The following is a 20,614-nucleotide window of genomic DNA, read 5'->3' as shown; positions in this document are numbered from 1 at the left end:
TATTTGAAAACGACCTCTTAGTCATATCTACCTAAAACAGTTTTGACTTTTGAAACAAACTTCAACTAAGACTTGGCAGTTGGCAGTGACAATCTTATTTTATACTTTCAAAATTCAAAGATCAAGTCTTCTGCATAATAAAATAAGGCAAAACTGAATATTTGAATAAATCCTGTGGGTCTGAAGAGCCCCAAATTATTACAAAATGTACCTAACACGATTTACTCGGTTAGTTGTACAAGGAAATTACAAAAATGGTACATTTTTATCAAAGAGAACGGCAACCACAACACCGAGCGGAGCTATACTTCCAGAACCTGAGAAGACTCCATTTGGTATTTTAAGTGTGGTGGGCGCGGTGATCCCTGGACTTCTTATTGGCGCAGCTATAAGTAAAAACATTGCGAACTTCTTAGAAGAAAATGAATTATTTGTTCCTTCCGATGATGACGATGACGACGATTAGATGAACTGATTTACTATTTAGCATCACCCTAATTGTCTTAATACCTTATATCTCTATTAAATGCGGGTAAAAAAAAACATTTTTCTCATTGTTATGTCATTTATTCAGATGGTTACAAAGGTTTATAAAATATATTTGTGCTTTTAACATAATTTTAGCAAAATTATATTTAGTATGTTACAAAGCGTCACACTATTATATACACTTAAATCTACTTGACAAAATATTTGTATATTTACAATAGTAATAGTTTTTATTGTAAGATTGATCTTTAAAGGGCCTATAGTAACTGTCTGTAACATAAGCTAGTCAATCATTTTATTAATAATTATATTTGTATTGCATATTACGTTTACTTAAAGATATACTTGTGCTTAATTTTATAAGTAAAAGTGACAAATAAAGATGAGATGGCATAATTCAGTCTTTTATTTGTATGTTTAAAATAAAGTGTGTTTAATGCTTTTGTTATTTACATCTGATATTTTGACTTTCTGAGAAACAATCTAATAATAGTTTTGAGTATGGCAGTGTAATATGCTTTTTGATAATATGAAATTATTTCAGATGATACATGAAATCTGTAATACTGCTTTAATATAGCTTCTAGAACTAATTGATTAAAACATTTTATAAATACATCTTTTTACTCTGGTGGTCTCTTGTGCTCCCCCCAGCCATGGAAGCACTTGGTGAATCTACGTGACTCTTTGTCTTTCAGTGTAAGAAATAATTTTCTTGCTTGTTCGGGCTGTACTGTCTTCATATGCTGAATGTATACCTAAAGTATAAAAAAAGGTAATAAATTTGGTTTTTAAACATTGTTGAAACATAACAATGATCATATGGCCAACTATAAGTGGTATAAATGATAAATCCTAGAATCAGTCCACATTATATTGACACAGTACAAGTTCAGGATCCTGGTCCACAGCATAAATAATCAAAGTTCTATAAAAATAAACTAATTACCTGAGCACTTTTATAAGCAAGCTTAATCTCAACCTCCGAGCACTTGGCTCCAAGCCAAAGGAACACTTGTTCTCCATTGTCAAGAATCATTATATCATCATCAGCAAGGTCATCCTAAAAACAAATTTAATTCATAATTCTGTAACATTATTTTAAAATGATTGATATATTTTCACCTACATAACAATCTTTCCCAATTCTAAGATCATCATCATTTGCTTATAGTTGAAAGTCAAAACAGACAAAGTTTATTAAGATGTACTGATAAAATAAATTGCCGCACTTGAAAAATTATAGTAAAAGACAAATAAACAAGTATGAGGTGAAGTCTGTTTAACAATTGAACTACTGGACTGATGTTGATAATTCTTTTACCAGCAATATTTTACCTATATCAATACTGATTTTTGCTTTGCAAAGGTGCTTTTCAATATAAATTTTTAAACATGTTTTACTGATTTAAGGACACAATATTGTAAAATATTAAAAAAATCCAACATTCAGAGGAGAGGTATTTGGGTAATTAGATCTGGCGATATATATTTACATATACAAGATACCAACCTGACAGAAATCAGTACATTTCTCAGATACAGTGAAATATCCTTTCTCATTGGAACAGCGGAATAAGCGCGTAAAATTAAGGAAGTCTGCATCAGTTTCGTACGGTTTTCGTCCGCCCAAAGCCACCCAAAAGAAGTTGTCTGGCTCGCTACCCTCCGTCAACACCTATATGATAGGAGGTGTAATGGTTAGGTATTGACTAAAAACCATATTCAAACATAGAGTATTAGATATAATATATATTACAAATAAAAAAATATGTAAAACCAATGTTGTTGCCAAGGCCTTTGATAATATGTGCATAATTATAAGGGATGTTAGGGATAGGGTAAGTCTCAAAATGCATGAAATAAAACACAATAAATTAAATGCGGCGTTTCATAGTTTTACTTACAGCTAAACGCAATTAAACAATGATATGAACTCACGTCCTTATTCTTTATATTCAATAACGACAACAAATGAGTAATAAAGTACTTTTATTACTCATTTGTTGCTAAAATTAGTAAAAACTGCGCAGCTGTGTACATTTTTTTGTAGCTTTATTATGATAGCCCGCAATAAACTCGACTGTCAGCATCATGCATACGAACTGTCTAAGAAATTCGTTCTTTTGTTTACAAATTGGAATTGCTTGCACGTGTAGACTGTTGTTGACCATGACTAATAAGTAGGATTATCTACACGTTTTTCTTCTCACCATTTACCGACAACTCTCTATAACGGATTAAAATGCAATGATTTTTTTAAAGTAAATAATAAGAATACGTTATAGCGACATGTACAATTTGCACTTTCAAATCACTGTGACGACGTCTTACTTTGAAACACGCTTACAAAGTTATTGCGGCCGCCGAAGATCAACTGTTCGACCAGTTAGACTAGTCGAGGATCCTCCCGTTAGAAGAACAGTACAGGTGTACTGTAAGGAAGGTTCCTTCATCCACAAACGTAAAAACACAGGTGATTTTAATAAGCATAAATAAATTAATTTCAGCATTTTTAAATAACAGTGAAGGCCATGGTTTTATTTAAAAATAATACCTTCTATATATTAATAATAGCTCATTCTACTATACCTGCAAGCTAACCCAGGGGTTATTGAATTTCTCCTCAGCGATTTGTTCGATGAGCCTAGCAGAATCTGCGTCACTCTTACTCCCAATCCAAGCGTATACGATCGCTGAGGATGTATCGTTTCCGCCTTCTAGTGGCACGTTTAGGATGTAGCTAAACAAAAAAGAATACATATTAAAATGTTATTATTTTAAATCTGTGGTCATAGATCAGACAATGATAAGTACATTTTTGCTCAGTATGACTTATCATATTCTGAGCTATGGCCACATAAATAAATTCAAGTGACCAGAATATGGCAAAACAGAAACGTGTCGAATACCAAAAACACGCTCGTCAGAACATTAATATATTTCATATTTTTGTAAGGATCAGAGAGATGTGGTGTCGGAGGAGAATGTTGCGAATACCATGGACTTCAAAAATAACCAATAAGTCTATTCTCAACTAAACGTCACAAGACTTAACTATCATTTACAAACGGGTGCTTAGCTACTTTGGCCATATTTCCAGCACCGAATAGTCTCGATAAGCTGTTAATGCAACAGACATGCAGCAGGAGAACTCGGGTTCCATCTCCTACTCGTTGGTCTCACTAAATTAATTAATAATTATGGGTCTCAACATCCCTAATGCACTGAGACAAGCTGAGGATAGAGTTAAAAATGTATGTCTTTCCTTCCAACTTCAATTTTGTACCCTCTTCGTACTCTTGGGCCGTGGGATTCAAGTGCTTCGCTTATTAAAGATTAAAGTTGGGGCTTGGTCGACAGTACGGTGACGCCAGAGCTGTTGCTTTCCACGCTTATCGAATAATTATCGCAATGTATCGAAGAAATGCCGCCAGCATATGTAATTTCTCATTGTGTGTCAAAGTCCATATCACAAAGATTTCCGAAAAACAATAATAGCACGGTACAAAAAGTCACTACTCAAGTCGGGATGGATAGGTATCTGTACTGGCGCTAGTTATATGGAATAAAATCAAAATGTTTTAGGAAGTAATGGTCTCACCAAAATGCGGAATTGAGTTGTGTAGGGTCTGCCTTGACTTGGATAAGTCGTGTGCAGAGCGCCGATCCGTTACTTCGTAACTCGAACAGCTCCACTGGCTGACGGCCCTCCTAAACAACAATGAGAAAGTGTGAAAGAGAACCGGCGTTTCAGTAATGGGAACTAATATAATTCTTATTAACGTCATTTTATTTACAAACATATTTTTTTAAAGTAGATTGTTATCAAACGTGTACAACCAAAACGGTACGTAAGCTGTTGCGACCTCTGTACCGATATATTTTTCTGCCCATGTAAAGACAATTAGGTTTGACCATACCTAATATTATTTGGAATTTACCTTTCATTAGATGTATGAATACTCTTAGAGGTACAATCATTGAAAGAAAACAGCTTTTTTACGGTCACCGTGACCAAGCACGCTGTAAAGCACGCGAAACGTCGGAAAAAATTTAAATTTAAAATTATGTAAATAATTATAGGTTTATTATAATAATACATAGCTTCAATCCGGTTAAAGGGTGTTTTTTTTTAATGTGTAAAAGCTGTTGCTAACAAAAGACAATACTAGGTATAATCATTACAAGGTTGTTATAAATGTCTAGGACACAGCGTAAGCACTACGCACGCTTATTATCTGTCAGCCACACTTTCACTCTTGTTTATTTATTTATTTTATTGAAATACGTATTTATCCTAAAATACATGACAATTACGGAGAACATAAATTTTATTTTAAAAAAATGTCAAATTTTAGTTCGCTTAACCATTCGGATTAGGGATGCTTAACATCGCTTTTTTTAAACTGATCAGCCAACTACTCATTATATCAAGATCTGATTAATTAAATGATTAATATCCATTACGACTACTTGTTATTAAAAGTTATTTTTATACATAATGTAACTTCTAACATTTTTTCACCACGGAAGAGCTGTAATCTGATTAGATTATTATATTAGACAGACCCACAACACAGGGGGTTAGTGTGTGGATCAGCGTCACTTACCGGCTTAACGTTCCTCTTTCCATCCCTGATGATGAACCGCCTCTTGAAATGCGCCATGAATTTAAGGCTTTCCTGTTGCTGATGTGTTCTGACCACATCCAGCCGTTTGCAGAGCTGTTTGAATTTTCTTTCCAGACCGAATGTGAATGTCAACCAACCCATGTTTGGTGCTTTTCTACCTTGCCTTAAAAAGTTAGGAAATATATAAAAACAGCTTTATAAAATTTTGATAAAAATAAATCACAAGAGTTATATCCTTTTTAGGTTTAGGCCTCAGTTTTACGTATCTGTTACATGATTATTTGTCTAATAGGCAAGTTGGTGATGAGTCTCATGTGCCTGACACACGCCGTCGACTTTTTGGGTCTCAGGCAAGCCTCATGATGTTTTCCTTCGCCGTTCAAGCGAATGTAAATGCGCACATAGAAAGTCTATTGGTGCACAGCCGGAGATCGAACCTACGACCTCTGAGACGAGACAGGCACGATGTACCCAATAGGCCAACACTGCTCGTACAATTATTTATTTTAAAAATATCTCCTTGATAGTCTATATGAATGAATATCAATAGTTACAAAAGAAATATTAATTTAAGCTTACCAGAAATACACCACCCATGAAGCATCAGCATCAGCCTCATTGTCATCCATATCTTCATTCTCATCATCCACCGGTAAAATATATCTACATAGGAATACATAACAGTCCTGGCTGTAGAACACTCCGAGTTCCTGGTCGGGTAGTCTCACAAAATGTCTACCCTCCAAAACGAACGCCTCCATCGCTTCTAAATCTTCGTTCCATTCGTCAGCTAGTGTTTTGGCTTCTATAGGAGACATTGCTGGCTGTCGTGGCGTGAAAAGTGCTGATAAGTCCGTCCTATTGAGAATATTAACAGTAAGTTTTCCATAATTCTGATGGCGAATTAAAGCGCGAGACTGTTTAAAACACATACGCTAAGATTATTTTTATGTCTGAATAGTTGTATATTACAACCCTCTGTCTCATTGTTTTTCTAAAAAAATCAGTTCTTTAATCAAGACCGTAGAACGTACGAAAAGAACTGGCAATAAACTCCTCGTCAATATCTTAAATCTCCAAGTTTCTTTGCTCCTTATCACATAATGTGTTGTTAATACCATTACATATTTGTTAGATATACATTCAGATAACATAAATTATTAAGATGGTAACGGGCGACCTTATCGATAATAAGCGATCTCTTCCAGGCAACCTTAGTAATGAAAAATTTGGAAATTGGAAAATTTTGTACTTAGTTTAAACTGCTTCACAGTAAAACCTTTTTTCGAAATTTGATCGAGCTTAGCGTAGTTAATAAAAAAAATCCATGGCGGATAGTAGTCATCAGAAAAGGTAAATGTAAAATTATATAAAAATCAATAACACCCATTTAGATGTACATATTTTTGCATAATACATACTTGGTTTCCTGATTCCTGGCCCAAGTAGTAAGATCGGCACCGGTTCTTGCGACGGACTCGGCTGTACGAGTGAAGTCCACGGCTATTACTTCCTCCCAACCCAGGAAGTATGTTTTGAAAACCTATCATATTTAGACTTTATTTATTAAAAAAATATGCATTCATTTATTATTTATATAATTAAAATTTCTATTATTAATAGAATTACAGTACCCCCAAATTAAGAATACGGAAATGCATTGTTTATGGCTCTGACGATTCAATGATTTGAATGTTTGAGAATAGGGATTCCAGAGGCTCTTTTATCTCTGCCATTTAATAAATTTAAGAAACGTATTAAAGAAAAGCTATGTAAAAAGACTTACTACAAAGTTAACGATTATCTAGTTAATAAAAGGGCCTGGGACTAGACAGGCTACTTCTAATTAATTTTCGATATTTGTTTTAAAATAAGTGTTGTTTGATGATTTGATATTTTAAAAGAGTACCGAGAGTTTTTTACGCCGGCTTTTTTTCTCGGCCTACACCCTCTGTCTTCTTTGCCGATGAGTAGGGATTCAATTTTAATGACGTGGGATAAGTGATACTTGTATCTTATGTTCCATAATAAACATATTTTATTTTTACGAACACTGGCGAAGATCTGTTAGATGCTGTCCATTAATCACGTGATGTATCATTTTTTAACCCTTCCCTCCCCCCATGGTTATACATGGTGAGATTTAAGACCACGATAAAAATGTCTAGACAGAAAGATTGCAGGTTGTTTTTGACTGGCATAAAAATATTATTAAAGGAATGGTGAAATAAAGAAAAACATATATTGTATTCGTTCGTTGCCTGGCATTGGCAAGTCAAGATTACACTACAACAAGTTTTCGGTTTAGAAATCACGCGTTTCACGAGAAATTAGTACACGTAATATCTTATTATCCCCCTTGTGATATTTCATAATTTTTATCGAACCTCATTCTACACTCAATACTTGGCGATTAAAAAGAGTGGCGGAAAGTTTCTTGTCAGTTCTTCTTGCCCGCTGTACGCCCTTGACTTGCGAACTGGTAGTAAATGTAAATTTACAATTAATGTAACTTCTTTTTGACGTTCATAAGTGTACTGATAATAAAGATATTTTGAGTTTGAGTTCATGTGAATAATGGACAGCCCGTTATTAATTTGGGAGTACTGAATACTACTAAGCAATATCCAATATTTTTTTTATATACTTAACGCTCAGTCTTGACTCTTTATGAAGGTTAGAAAATGAAGCTGTTTACAAATTTAATTGAAATAAAAATTGCTTGACAAATACCTGGGTTTCAGTGCCTTCCTGAAGTCTTGTAACGAGCGCGTGCGGTGGTCTCTTGACCATATTGAACAATTCTTGCGCCAACTTCACGGCAGCAGCTCGGACCAGCCGAGATGACTTCTTACCGAACCTATCACAGTCACCAGTCACGTTACGTGATATATATCAATTGGATTGCTTGTTACAGTCACGATTGTGCATTCATTCAGAAAGTCCTATTGGCCAAATATGTGATCATGTATTTTTAATTAATTGTATATTAACATAGAGAGCAGTGTTGGCCTAGTGGCCACGCGACTTGCGACTCTTATCCGTTGAGGTCGTAGGTTCAACCCCCGGCTGTGCACCAATGGACTTTTTATGTGCGCTTTTAACATTGGCTTGATAGGTAAATATCGTATGGAAACCGGCTCGCCTTAGACCCAAAAAGTCGGCGTGTTTCAGGCATAGTAGGCTGATCATCTATTAGATTGACAAACGATCATGAAACAGATACATAAATCTGAGGTACAGACCTAAAAAGGTCGGGCCGCCACTGACATATTTATTTTTTATTCATTAATACATTACTTAATTCATATATCAATTCTCACAAGCATTTAAAAGGTTCCATCTCGTCCATCAATTTAATTTTTTTTTAAATAGTTATAATTTCGTTAGTTTAGGAATTCATTTCCAAATCTTAATAAAAAAAATACTTATAATGCCATAGTATATACATATATAAATACAAACTATTAGTATGAACACTATCGTCTCTTTCTGTCAAATTGATTTTAAGCTGCGATAAAAAGAGACAGAATACTAGAGTTAAAACGGAGCAATTAGATTATTTGTTGTTTTAATGTTACTAGCTTAATTAGCCGTTCAATTAACAGCCTAGCCTTTTAACTAACGGCTTGAAAGATATTCATACGGAGCGTTTGTTACAACATTTAATAAACTGGCTGGCTAATGCTTTTTTTTTTTTTTTTAATAATTTTATGGCCTGGTAGAAAGAGAACAAACTGGCTAATGCTTAGGCCATTAGTACGATACAGTCATTATTTGGCAGAAATAAAAAAAAGATGAAACATATGACATAAACAATATTTATTTTAAAATTAAATTGCTTAAGTCAAATTCACATTATTATTGTTACTACACTCATCCATTGTAATTGTTGTTTTTCATGAAACTTTTGACAGCACCATTAAAGTTGTGGTTTGCCGACGCCATATTTACAGTTTAAGTAGTTTCGTTTCGAGTTTGAGAGTGGCATCTATCCAAGCCTAGCCGTTTGATCATCTGGCTGAACATCTTTCAGGCGGCTAGTTAAACGGCTAGTCCGTTAATTAAACGGCTAATTAAGCTAGTTGGCTGCGACATATATATATTTCTTAAAAGCACATACCATACAAATACATCAAGATGCGCGTCCAATATATACACGTTCCTCGTGGCCAACACTGAACGAGCGATTGCCTGCTCCGTCTGAGGCAGTTCCAAATAGCCCATACCCAATTCCACGCGGTATAAGCGAGGGGCTAGCCATGTGAAATCTTCAGGCACATGTTCCTATACAAACATATCAAATCTATTTATTCATATCGGTGTGGTATGAACTTCAATATTAAAAAGTGGCTGAACGTCATAACAAAACATTGATAAAATGATTGCATACTATATTATATATATATATATAATATTATAAATAAAATTGAAATATTTTTATTGAATTATCAGTATTTTGTATGGATACAAAGTGAATCCTCGGACGTATGGGCCAATCGAGTGGAAAAGAGGTAGATGCGGCGCAAGCATACAATGAGCGTAACGGGACAAAGAGTCATGCATTTTCGTGCGAGCGGCCGGGGTGCATCTATTGATTAGACGTTGTCACGTCTAAAATGAAGGTCTAAATTCATACTATTACTATATATTTATGTAACTTCGTTGCAATCACAAAAAAAATATATAAGGACAACGGGCGGCTTATCGTTTTCCAGTGAAGCAACCTTTTAAGGAAAAATAAAGATGAGCGTGCGAAACTATATGACCTATTTACTATAGAGAACAAAACAAAATATAAAAATCGATATAAACAATTACACAATAAATATATGTTTCCGGCATCACACACATATATTAAAATTATTAATTTGTCAAAACCTGTCAACTGAAAAGGAAAAGATACCAACTCATAAGTAGAAACTTTTTAGTTTAACACATACAATCTTCGTACTTGAAAGTAAATAGATCATACTCATACGCAGGTCAAAATGATAACCTTCTTGGTTAGAGAACCTTTGAGAACAAAAAGAATCCTATTTATAAACGTTATTTTCAAATACCTATAAATTCCACATTAATTTCTTAGTAGCGTTTTCTTTATGTTGTTATAGTGCAATAGTCGATATTAAGCGAACTCTCCCAGTATAGTATTTTGTTAACATTTTTACACATTGAAAGAAAACACTTTTTAACCGGATTTAAGCTATCTATTATTATAAACTTAAAATTATTTTACATAATTTTTGGTCATGATGACCACGTACGTCCGCGAAACGTCGGAAAAATTTAAATTTAAAATTGTTTTTATTTTTGTTAAAAAGTGTTTTCTTTCTGTTGCACTATGTTTTGTTTATTTTAAATTGTATTGGATGTATGTGAATAAAATAAGGAAATACAGAACGACTTTGGAAAACTTCTAGAAATGTAAAAAAAACTTAATTTTCCATGAATTAATGATTATATAATATAAAAGTATTAAACATACCTGGGGAACGAAAGGTAGGTCACCTTCGTAGCCCAAAGCCTCCCAAAACCCTTTGGGCTCTTTTCCAGGAGGTTCTGTTATTAACTCTGCCTTATTCTTCCTCTCTTCTTTATTTATCTTTTCTGCGAATAGGCGACCTTTCGACTTGAGGGTGTTCTTCGCTTTCTTTCCGATCCTGGAATTGCAATTGCAAAGTAAGTCTATTTTCAATATGACATCTTAAAAGTCTTTTTACGTGTTAATTTGTTGTCCCTTGACACGTTTTCTTATATATCAATGAATAACAAGAACATTTCTAGACTCTTTGGACCAACGTATATATATATATATATATATATATAATAGTGTATGTATATATTGTATATAGGTATATTTTGATGAAGTAATAACCCCTTTATTCTTAACTAAAATAAATAAATTACACTGATTATTATATACTCATTTGTGTCTTTCTTTCAAATTGTGTTTACGGTGTGATGGAAAGAGAAACGTTATTAATATAATATTATTATAATTATGTAATATAATAAAATAAAATTATGGAGTGAGACGGACATGATTCTAAACACAACATATACATAACTTGTCTTACCATAGATAAATAATTAATCCACTATCCAGAACAAACACGTATCTGGGATCAAGAGATTCTGCTTCTACAGGTACCGGCTCTAAGTGTATACTACTTCCAGCACCATGAACCCGGTAGAGACGAGTGACGTAATGCTAAAGACCATAGAATAGCCGTTAATTTATTAAAATGGCAACTAAAAAAAAAACTTCAAGTATTAACGATAAGCTTTGTATATGACAATGACAGCTGACAGCTCCGACATATATAATGTAATTTTCTATAGTGTACGTGACAATTGTCCTAAAATAACAATTGCGGTAATAATACATTTTACAAAAAATAAACAATTACTAGAAGATACTCAAGCGATCACTTTACTTTTTAATTAGTACAAAATCAATGTGACATCTTACAAGATACTATGTTATGTACTCTATGTTCGTTGAGCAGCGTTTATGCAAATATATCGAAAACTATAAACAAACTATATGTAATATTAACAAAATAAAAATACCAATATTTCATAACTAATTTGTAAACTAAAAACAAAAAAAATATCTTTATGGTTAACAATTAATGAATTAAAACAATCTACTTACGGGGTCGTCGACAGTAAAGAAGCCGGATGGAGTTCGACTACCATTGATATAAACAGGAGGCAACGGGAACAGCTCAAGGAATTCAGGACTTTCATCGGCTTGTTCGTGACGCTGTGTTCGTTTCGCACCCAGAAAGTTTCGCAGATTCACTGCGTGCATTGCTGCGCACGCGCCTTTATCCAGCTAGATAATATTAGTTATTTAAAACTTATAGAAAAATGCTTACCCTATAATTTAAATAACAAATTTTAAATAACTATTGAAGAACTACATCTAAATTGGGTTGTTAATAAACGTCATAATTATTAGAATCGTAAGTTTCTTAAAGGAATAATTCCAGCTGAACGATCAGTTAAGAAATGGAACCCGATAATGGTTTACAGAACACCACTGACATTTACATTACATTCATATTTCGGGTCATCTACCCGAAATATAAATACAGCTAATATTTACTCAAATCAGTATTTTAAACACTGTATGTTATATTTTTAAGTATATTTTAAAGTTAAAACCCACTTACTGTGGCCTTAGAACCAATCCAGAAATGAATGTCCCAAGACAGTTGGCCCTGCTCTTCTATATTCGTCTTTAGAATGATATAGCAGTCGCCTTCAAAGAACTTTCCATGTGCTACCTGTTGACAATGATTTAATATCAATAGATATAAAAGCGGATCCGATATTGTAAATCTGTTAGTAATACAGTAAAAGTATAATTAAAATGTTTTAAATTCTCAGTCAATTACGCAAAATGTGAGATTTTATAAATATTACGTCGTAAAAATCTACGGGAATCTGGACGGTTGCACTCTTAATTAAACAGAGTCTGGCATCATTATTATTACCATGTCTTTATTATTATTATCATGTCTTTATTATTATTATCATGTCTTTATTATTATTACCGAATCGAGAAATTTATTTGTGATATATGCTAGAAATAATACTATAAAAATCTTGCATCAATAGGTTAGTCCGTAATATGAAAAAGGATCACACATCATATAATATTATTAGAGACAATAATACTCACTTCATCAACAGGTGCTGGTATGAAGTTTTCAATTTCCCAAACTTGGAGACCTGGCGTCTGGCCCGTGTCTTCATCGAAAAATTCGGAATAATCCAGCGGCGGCTTCTCCAGACTTTCATCCCATCTTTTTGGTCTGAAAAGTAAGTTAAAGAGATAAAATGCGTATTTTTGCCAGATGTAAATGTACAAGCTTATACGTGACTAAATTTATTTAGTGTTTTGTTACAATTTACTTATAATGTAAAGAAGTAAACATATGCATCAAATAACGAGCTACCAAGCGCACGGACTACGTACCACCCGGTTACTACGTGCACGCACACATATGCACGAAACATGCAAAGCTACTTTTATTGTAGTTATGTGCAATTAACGATAAAAAGATGTCGAGGTAATGTGTTGATGTAAAATGTCGATAAAAATACCTAACATGTACAGGCTACACGTGTTACGTTCTAATGATATACGATAATCCTTACATACGTTAACATATACTGTACCACAAAGGACGGATCGGTGGCCGTTGTTACACAATTTTATCTTAAAATAGGTACTCATACTCATACATGTTCTTAACATGAAGAAAGACACACAACTGTCAGTCGTAAGGGTAAGGACAAAATTAGTAAGGGAATAAGAGATTCAAAACTGATAATATACTACTAATATTTTACCATTTTAAAATACGCACTTTCACTTAGAAATTATCAAATGTGAAGATCGGCTAAGTGAAATTATTTCACATAACTGTCATCAAAATGTATTAAATACAAAATATGTATTTCGAACATATTTAGCAATATTGACATAAACAAAAAGAGCGTTCTCTATTATTTTTATATGCCGTACGTAAAGTACAAAAGCCTATTAAAAAATAATTCCTTGTCTACATAGCTTTTTAATAAACAAAGCTTTAAAAACTCGGTGACTTATATTTTAATAAAAATTGAGAATAAAACAAATATTCACGTCACAATTCATGATTTTATATTTAAGTTTAATTCTAGGAAATATTTAAAGCTGATGAAGATGAAGTTTACTACTCACTTGAGTTCACTATTAGGTTGTTCGCTCAGCTCGTTCGCATGTTGAGTGTTTGCCTGCTCTTGCATTCCACGGAGTATGAGTGCCGAGTCCTTTTGCTCTGGTTCAGCTCGGCCTCGACGGAGGCGGAGCTTGCGGGCTATTGGATCCGATTTGGTACCGGCTACGAGAGAAGTCAATCACAACATTGCCAAAAAGCTAGTTTACGTACTTAAAGTTAAAGAATCTTATAGGAAATTGTACATTATCGCCGAGTCGACCCTTTTTTATATCAATATAGGACATCTTTTATGAGGTATAATTCCGATATATCTCGGAAAACAATGTCATTGATACATTCGACTGGGCATTGTGACATTTATAACCTATAATACCAGTGCAATCTGACTATACATATAGTATCACACACATACACATAAGGATTTTGAAACCTCTATTAAGCGTACAAAGCATTATATATTTTGAAGTTAATAGTCTAGGGACTGTGTATGCCTCCCGTGTCAACAACGATTTTACTTAGTTTTCTTAGTTTTTAATTAATTCCTTTCAGATCATTAGATACACATTTTCATAATCTTATCAATATACTGAGTTTCCTTTACAACGAATATATATCTAATACATTTTTAATTCGTAACACCATTTATGTACAATGTCCGACATTAGTAAATCTAAAAATACTCTACAGGTATTGAAATTCTAGATTTCAAGTGAAATGAAATTATTTGAATGAATTTTTTAATCAGTCCAGGAATTTTTAGCTTGTTTATTATAAATTGTTAAAATGAAAACAAAAATTCAAAATGCAAAACTTCCTTCTATAATATAAGAGAGAGATTTATTTGTAGAACTTCAATGTCTTAGAACTTCCCTATACACACCACTTGACGTAGATTTATTTTGTGACAGCAAAATAATAAATAGATCCGTAAAATTAATTAAAAGATCTAATAAAAATTAACAATTATGATATCCATAAATATTTATAAATATTATACTCAACAGGGAAGTAGAATATAGTATTACTTACAATTCGGTGCGCTCATCTCAGGTGTAGCCGCTCCAGCCAACTGCAATTGCGTTTGCAAAGAGAAGTCCACATTATAATACTGGAGTCCAGATCCTTTGGCTCTTTCAACCGGCTTCGGGGGCATGACCAAGTCACGGTTGCCATGTAATTGTAAGCTATCCAAGTCAGATAACAGATGGATTGCATCAGGTAGAGTGATCAGCTTGTTGCAACTCAAGTTTAATTTCTTTAAAGATCCACATCTGTAAAGAATGGTCCATCCATCATCATCAATGGAATGAATCCACACTGATTCAAATTGAATAAACTTTTGACCTTTAGATAGAATAAATAATTATTTGTTTTTTTATAATATAATAAAGCAATAATAATTCAAAGAAGTGTTAGTGTAGTTGTTGAGGGTGTCTTAAGCCTGAGATCATGGGTCTAAGGTTAAATCCGGATGGCACACTTATTTATCATAATTTGCAAGTAGGTGATTAGGAAAGCCATGCGGTTTTTTTCATGTTGATTGTGAACTTGTCGATCCCACAATCTTGCCAATGCAATCGCCGTATTAACATTATCAAAGAAAATGACAGAAAACACATGATTTACAGGTATGTAAAATAAATCAATTTGTCAAAAAATGGCATAGATGATAAAAAATAAACATACCTGCAAAGACCTTCAGGTATCATTTCCAGTAAGTTATTAGCAGCTGAGAAGACCTCTAAGGCTCCAAGCTTTCCAATACCGGAAGGTATACCTTCAAAGTCTAACTTATTGTCATCCACATGCAGTCTCCGGAGGTTTTGTAACTTGCAAAGTGAGGCTGGTAGTGCCGTTAGTTTATTGCGAGATAAGTTGAGACTTTCTAGTTTTTGCCATATATCCATTACTGAAAAAGATTTTTAACAAATAAGATATGCAATTACTATGGACAGTACCTTGGTGTTGATAGATCGGAGTTGATGTAATATTGGTATCTACTGAAAACACTACTACTAGTTATAACTAAATTAGTTACATATGTATAACACTTAATAGCTTATTTGTCTCCATTTGTGAATGGGAGATTGCCAATTGGCCAAGTACAAGAAGTTGTAGAATTTTTATATGTACCCTAGTTTTAATCCAAATAGATAGTTTTAACCAACCTGATGATATCTCACTGATCTCATTGTCGCTAAGATTCAGTCTTTTTAAATTCTGTAGAGAATAGAGTGCATCTGGCACTTTTGTTAATGCATTTTTGGACAGATCTACATCAGATAGATTGCAAAGTGTATCCAGTGATGTTGGGAGATTCGCAACTGTCCGCTGGGTGTTTCTCATGTGAAGTGTTTCCAAGCTTTGCAGCGATGGTAACTGTCTGTAAGCACAATGGATAAGTTGCTTTGAGTTGTTGAATGATTTACTAAATTAATTTTTCTAGCAGTTATTTTTTAAAATCTAATCTAATAAAGAGCTTTGTTGCATACATAACCAAATTGGCCAATTTAACTTACACACTAAGACTTTATGCACAAAAATTGTCATGTGGAAAGGTAAAAAAAACAGTCTCTGCCCTAACATGGCATTTGCTACAACAAAAATATTCATTTTAACTTTTGCTTAAATGTCATTTGTAATGCAAATTAAACTTGTATGGACTTTATAAGACAATGCAAATGTTAATTTTTCTAGAATATTACCTCAACTGGAATAGCCCTAGAGGATTATCATTAAGTATAAGAGTCTGCAGATTCACCAGTCTTCTAGTCTGAGGGGGCAATGTCTCCAAAAGGTTATTCGATAAATCCAGAAATAATAGATCTGTTAACTGAACAAAGAGTGTGGGCGGTATACTCTCTATTCTGAAAGTAAACGTTTTTATACATAATTCAAGTACATCTATAACTGAAACAGGCTAAAACTGCCTACACACAATGTTACACATGTAGATTTTTATAGATAAAAAATATTCTTACTTGTTGTTACTAAGATTTAATACAAGTAGAGATTTAGCTTTTTCTAAGCCTTCAGGAACTTCCTTCAATCTGTTATGAGATAGATCAAGAGTGGTTAACTCTTCTAATTGAAATAACTCAGCAGGGATACCTGAACTTTTAACTTTATTGTGTCTCACATTTAATGAACGTAAACATTTCAACTCTGTTAATTCTCCAAAGAGCTTCTCTAATTGATTTTTCTTGAGTGACAAATTTTCCTGAAATACAATATCGGAAGTATAATAATTAGACCAAGTACATCGCTTTAATGCTATTTTTCTATTTGTAACAAGACTTTAAAGAGCTTTTATACTGTTTTCATTGCTATGAATTAATTTGCGACTGGTAAATTAGTACACAAATAAAGTAATGCAATAAAAAATTACCAATTTTAGAAGTTTTCCTAATTCCTCTGGAATATCTGCTATATTTGTTTTATCCAATCGAAGCCATTGTAGGCCGGTCATGTATCGAATTGCATCTGGAAATTTGCCTTCCTAGAAAGAAACATCAGAATATCCCCTGGGTTAATAACATGACATCATCTTTATAGAATTCAGATTTGTAATTTACTTACGCTAAAGTCGTTGGATGTAAAGTCGACTCCACGTACGAATGGCAGCAAGCCTGTATTTGCCATTTTTACATTGGTTTTTGTTTCATTTGCAGTGTCATAAAATAAAATATTTGGTATCGACACTAGTGAATAAATTATCCAAAATCATATCAAAAGGTTGCCTTTGAGTTTTGACACTTAACAGTGACATATATATATATATATTTTTTTTTTAAATAATTTTATGGCCTGGTATCGAGACCTTTAAGCCAAGTCTTATTTACGGTCACTAATTCACATGTTATTCTATCGTTTCTCTTGTTTTCTTAAATCTTCCCCACGGTATTTTTGATGTATTTATATAATGCACTATAACACTTTTTGTTTTTGAGCAAATCACACAACTGGCGGCGGGAGGGATCACTAATTTCCATTATTTCACTTGCCAATATTAGTCTATTAAAAATGAATATTTGGTTTTGGCATTTTAAAAAGATATGGTTGATATCTGCGATCTCGTTATTATTACAGAAAGAGCAAATATTGTTAGCTATAATATTAAGTATAGCGAGGTGCGCGGGTGCAGTGTTATGCCCAAAGCGCAATCTGTTGATTGTGGTAACGAACTCACGACTCACGATACAGCTAGTATTCAACTCATCATACCAGGGTCTTATATGTAAATGTTCCTGTATACTACCATACCATTTTCCTTTCAATTTTTGATCTTCTTCCCATAATGTTGTCCATAAATTTTTTATCGAGTTATTGATATAAAAATAATAATCACTCACAGGAACCTGTACCACATTTCTGACATTAAGCGTGTTAATCCCTTCATATGCAGCTTTGTCTGCTTTTTCGTTACCAGTAATACCTTTATGTGAGGGTACCCACATAAAGGCAACAGTTATATAGCTTAAGGCTATTTAAAAGACTCAAAGAGTCTGTCAAAATTAGAAAATATTTACAATTATTTATAGAAATTATAGATTTTAAAGCGGCAAAAACTGCATATGCCTCTGCTGTAAATATGAAGCACTTTTTATCAAGAGCAAAGCTTTGAGCAACATCTTTTTGGGAATCATATACCGCACTTCTCACAAAATCATTGCCTTTACTGCCATCAGTGTAGATTGTATAATACTTGTTATTTTCTTCTATATAAGCCAGTAAATCTGAATTATTTTCGATTGAATTTGATAAAATCGTAATAGGATGAGTGATACAACTGTATGAATGAGTGTAACACGACCAGTGTGTAAGTTTTTTGATGTTCGAATAATGAGATTGTATTTCTAAAAAGATCTGGCACAGAGTTGGAGATGTACCTCTCAGGAGACCATTTGGTGAAGTGAGTGGACCATCTATATTGATTGGGTGAGGTATTATCCTATTTATAATTTGGGTATTATTTGATGATTATAGTTTCAGGCAGTATCTTTCTGCAAGCATAAGTCGTCTCAATATCAATGGCATAATATTTGTTTCGACTTCCATGGCCCTTATGGGAGTCGAACACATTGCTCCTGATATGATCCTCAAAGCTCTGTTCTGCAATATATCCAATTTATGTACATGAGTGCTGTTTAAATAAGCTAAAGAACTGTAATCAAAATGACTTCTTACAATAGATTTATATAATAATGAAAGTATTTTGGGATCTGCACCCCATGTAACACCTGCTAGACATCTTAAAATGTTAACACCATTTAATGCATTTCTAGATACATATTTAATATGTTCTTCAAATGACAATTTCTGGTCAATGATAATACCTAAAAATTTGTGTGAGGTGACTCTTTGAATGACATCACCATTATAGACAACATCCACTATTGGTGTGTCCTTTCCAAATAGCATTAAATTACTTTTGCCAGCATTTATTTTCAATTTTAATGTGTGTTGATAATAATTATTTAACTGTCTTAAGGCAGTGTTAACATTTTCAATGGCTACTGTTAAATTTACATCTGAACACAACAACACTAAATCATCTGCAAATTGAAGTATATTTACATTTTTAGTATTAACATATTTACATATCTCACAAGTATACAAATTATACAACAAGGGTGATAATGTGGCACCTTGTATAGTACCTTTTGATGCAGTTCTAGGTCCATATAAGATATTGTTATGCCTAACATATAGTATTCTGTTATTAAGGAAATCATAAATCCATTTACATAATTGTCCAGGTATACCAGAATTACTGAGTACCTTCACCAGTATGCCAGGATCCACACTGTCAAATGCACCTTGCACATCTAGAAATACACAAACTGTGTGTAATTTATTGTTTTTTGCATTTTTCAGATCCGATATGAGAGAAATGAAGCTATCAACACAACTTCTTCCTCTGCGAAATCCATATTGAATGTGTGGAATGACATTATTGGATTCTGCATACCAGTCAAGTCGAGATTTCACCATATTTTCAAATATTTTTCCAATACATGATGATAACGAGATTGGACGATAAGAACTGATCTGTTCAGGTGACTTATCTGGTTTTAATATAGGTATTACACATTGAGTTTGCCATGAACTTGGTATGAGTTTTTTATGTCATAGATTATTAAGAACATTCAAAAATAGCTTTTGTACAGATTCAGATAGATGTTTTATTAATAAATATGGAAAATCATCTAAACCAGGACTAGTATTTCTTCTAGATTGTATACTCATTAAAAGTTCAGACCATGAAAAAGAATCCAATAAAAATTTAGATTGAGGATTTTCATTGTTAATATTAAAATAATTGTCTAATGAATTTGGGTCAAGTAAATTGTTACTATCTGATAACTTATCTAAAAGTGGCTCTACAAATTCATCCCTATATGATTTATTACCAATTCTGATACCCTTAAACTTTTTAATGAGATTCCAAATTTTACTGATGGGTGTAGTTCTATTGAAACTATTGCAAAAACCATTCCAACTGATTCTTTTTTGCTCCTTTATAGTGCGTTTTTTTAAAGCATCTAATCTTTTATAGTTGATGTAATAATATTCTGTTGAATCATTTCTATACAATTTCAAGGCTTTGTAAGATTGTATTACGGCTTGTTCACATATACTGTTCCACCAAGGGGCTGGTGGTCTACTCCTAAAGGTAGTCCTAGTGAATCTAGGAACTGCCATGAGTTTGAGTTTATTGAGCCGGTTACAAAACTCATCATAAGATTT

The 20,614-nt window shown here is 33.2% G+C and overlaps 2 protein-coding genes and 1 long non-coding RNA gene across 5 annotated transcripts; 2 read left to right on the top strand and 1 right to left on the bottom strand.

Moving 5' to 3' along the window:
* The first annotated feature begins 95 nt into the window (after positions 1 to 95).
* LOC123709334 (essential MCU regulator, mitochondrial) lies at positions 96 to 571 on the top strand. Its single transcript, XM_045660579.1, has one exon. It carries the CDS (start codon positions 206 to 208, stop codon positions 464 to 466), a length of 261 nt encoding a protein of 86 aa, XP_045516535.1. The 5' UTR covers positions 96 to 205; the 3' UTR covers positions 467 to 571.
* Positions 572 to 1,095: 524 nt separating this feature from the next.
* LOC123709333 (protein flightless-1) lies at positions 1,096 to 17,609 on the bottom strand. Of its 2 annotated transcripts, XM_045660576.1 has the most exons (23): positions 17,444 to 17,609; positions 17,253 to 17,363; positions 16,846 to 17,084; positions 16,570 to 16,731; positions 16,033 to 16,247; positions 15,551 to 15,773; positions 14,894 to 15,135; positions 13,867 to 14,026; positions 12,820 to 12,952; positions 12,308 to 12,421; positions 11,785 to 11,967; positions 11,204 to 11,337; positions 10,612 to 10,786; positions 9,247 to 9,410; positions 7,857 to 7,983; positions 6,545 to 6,666; positions 5,703 to 5,981; positions 5,103 to 5,286; positions 4,094 to 4,203; positions 3,082 to 3,232; positions 2,003 to 2,167; positions 1,439 to 1,552; positions 1,096 to 1,247 (listed from the first exon to the last, which is right to left on the bottom strand). In XM_045660576.1, exons 1-23 carry the CDS (start codon positions 17,504 to 17,506, stop codon positions 1,113 to 1,115), a joined length of 3,705 nt encoding a protein of 1,234 aa, XP_045516532.1. In that variant the 5' UTR covers positions 17,507 to 17,609; the 3' UTR covers positions 1,096 to 1,112. The 2 variants fall into 2 exon arrangements, with proteins under 2 accessions (XP_045516532.1, XP_045516533.1); XM_045660577.1 differs by lacking the exon at positions 16,570 to 16,731.
* Positions 17,610 to 17,717: 108 nt separating this feature from the next.
* LOC123709335 lies at positions 17,718 to 20,079 on the top strand. Of its 2 annotated transcripts, XR_006753719.1 has the most exons (3): positions 17,718 to 18,101; positions 18,729 to 18,802; positions 19,742 to 20,079. It is a non-coding gene; the product is annotated as an uncharacterized LOC123709335 (long non-coding RNA). The 2 variants fall into 2 exon arrangements; XR_006753718.1 differs by lacking the exon at positions 17,718 to 18,101 and having other exon boundaries at positions 18,108 to 18,802.
* The last annotated feature ends 535 nt before the right edge of the window (positions 20,080 to 20,614 follow it).

This window comes from Pieris brassicae, chromosome 5 (genome assembly GCF_905147105.1).
Source record: "Pieris brassicae chromosome 5, ilPieBrab1.1, whole genome shotgun sequence".
Taxonomy (NCBI): domain Eukaryota; kingdom Metazoa; phylum Arthropoda; class Insecta; order Lepidoptera; family Pieridae; genus Pieris; species Pieris brassicae.
The sequence above is the reverse complement of the archived record's forward strand: the minus strand, read 5'-3'. Positions and strand labels throughout refer to the sequence as shown.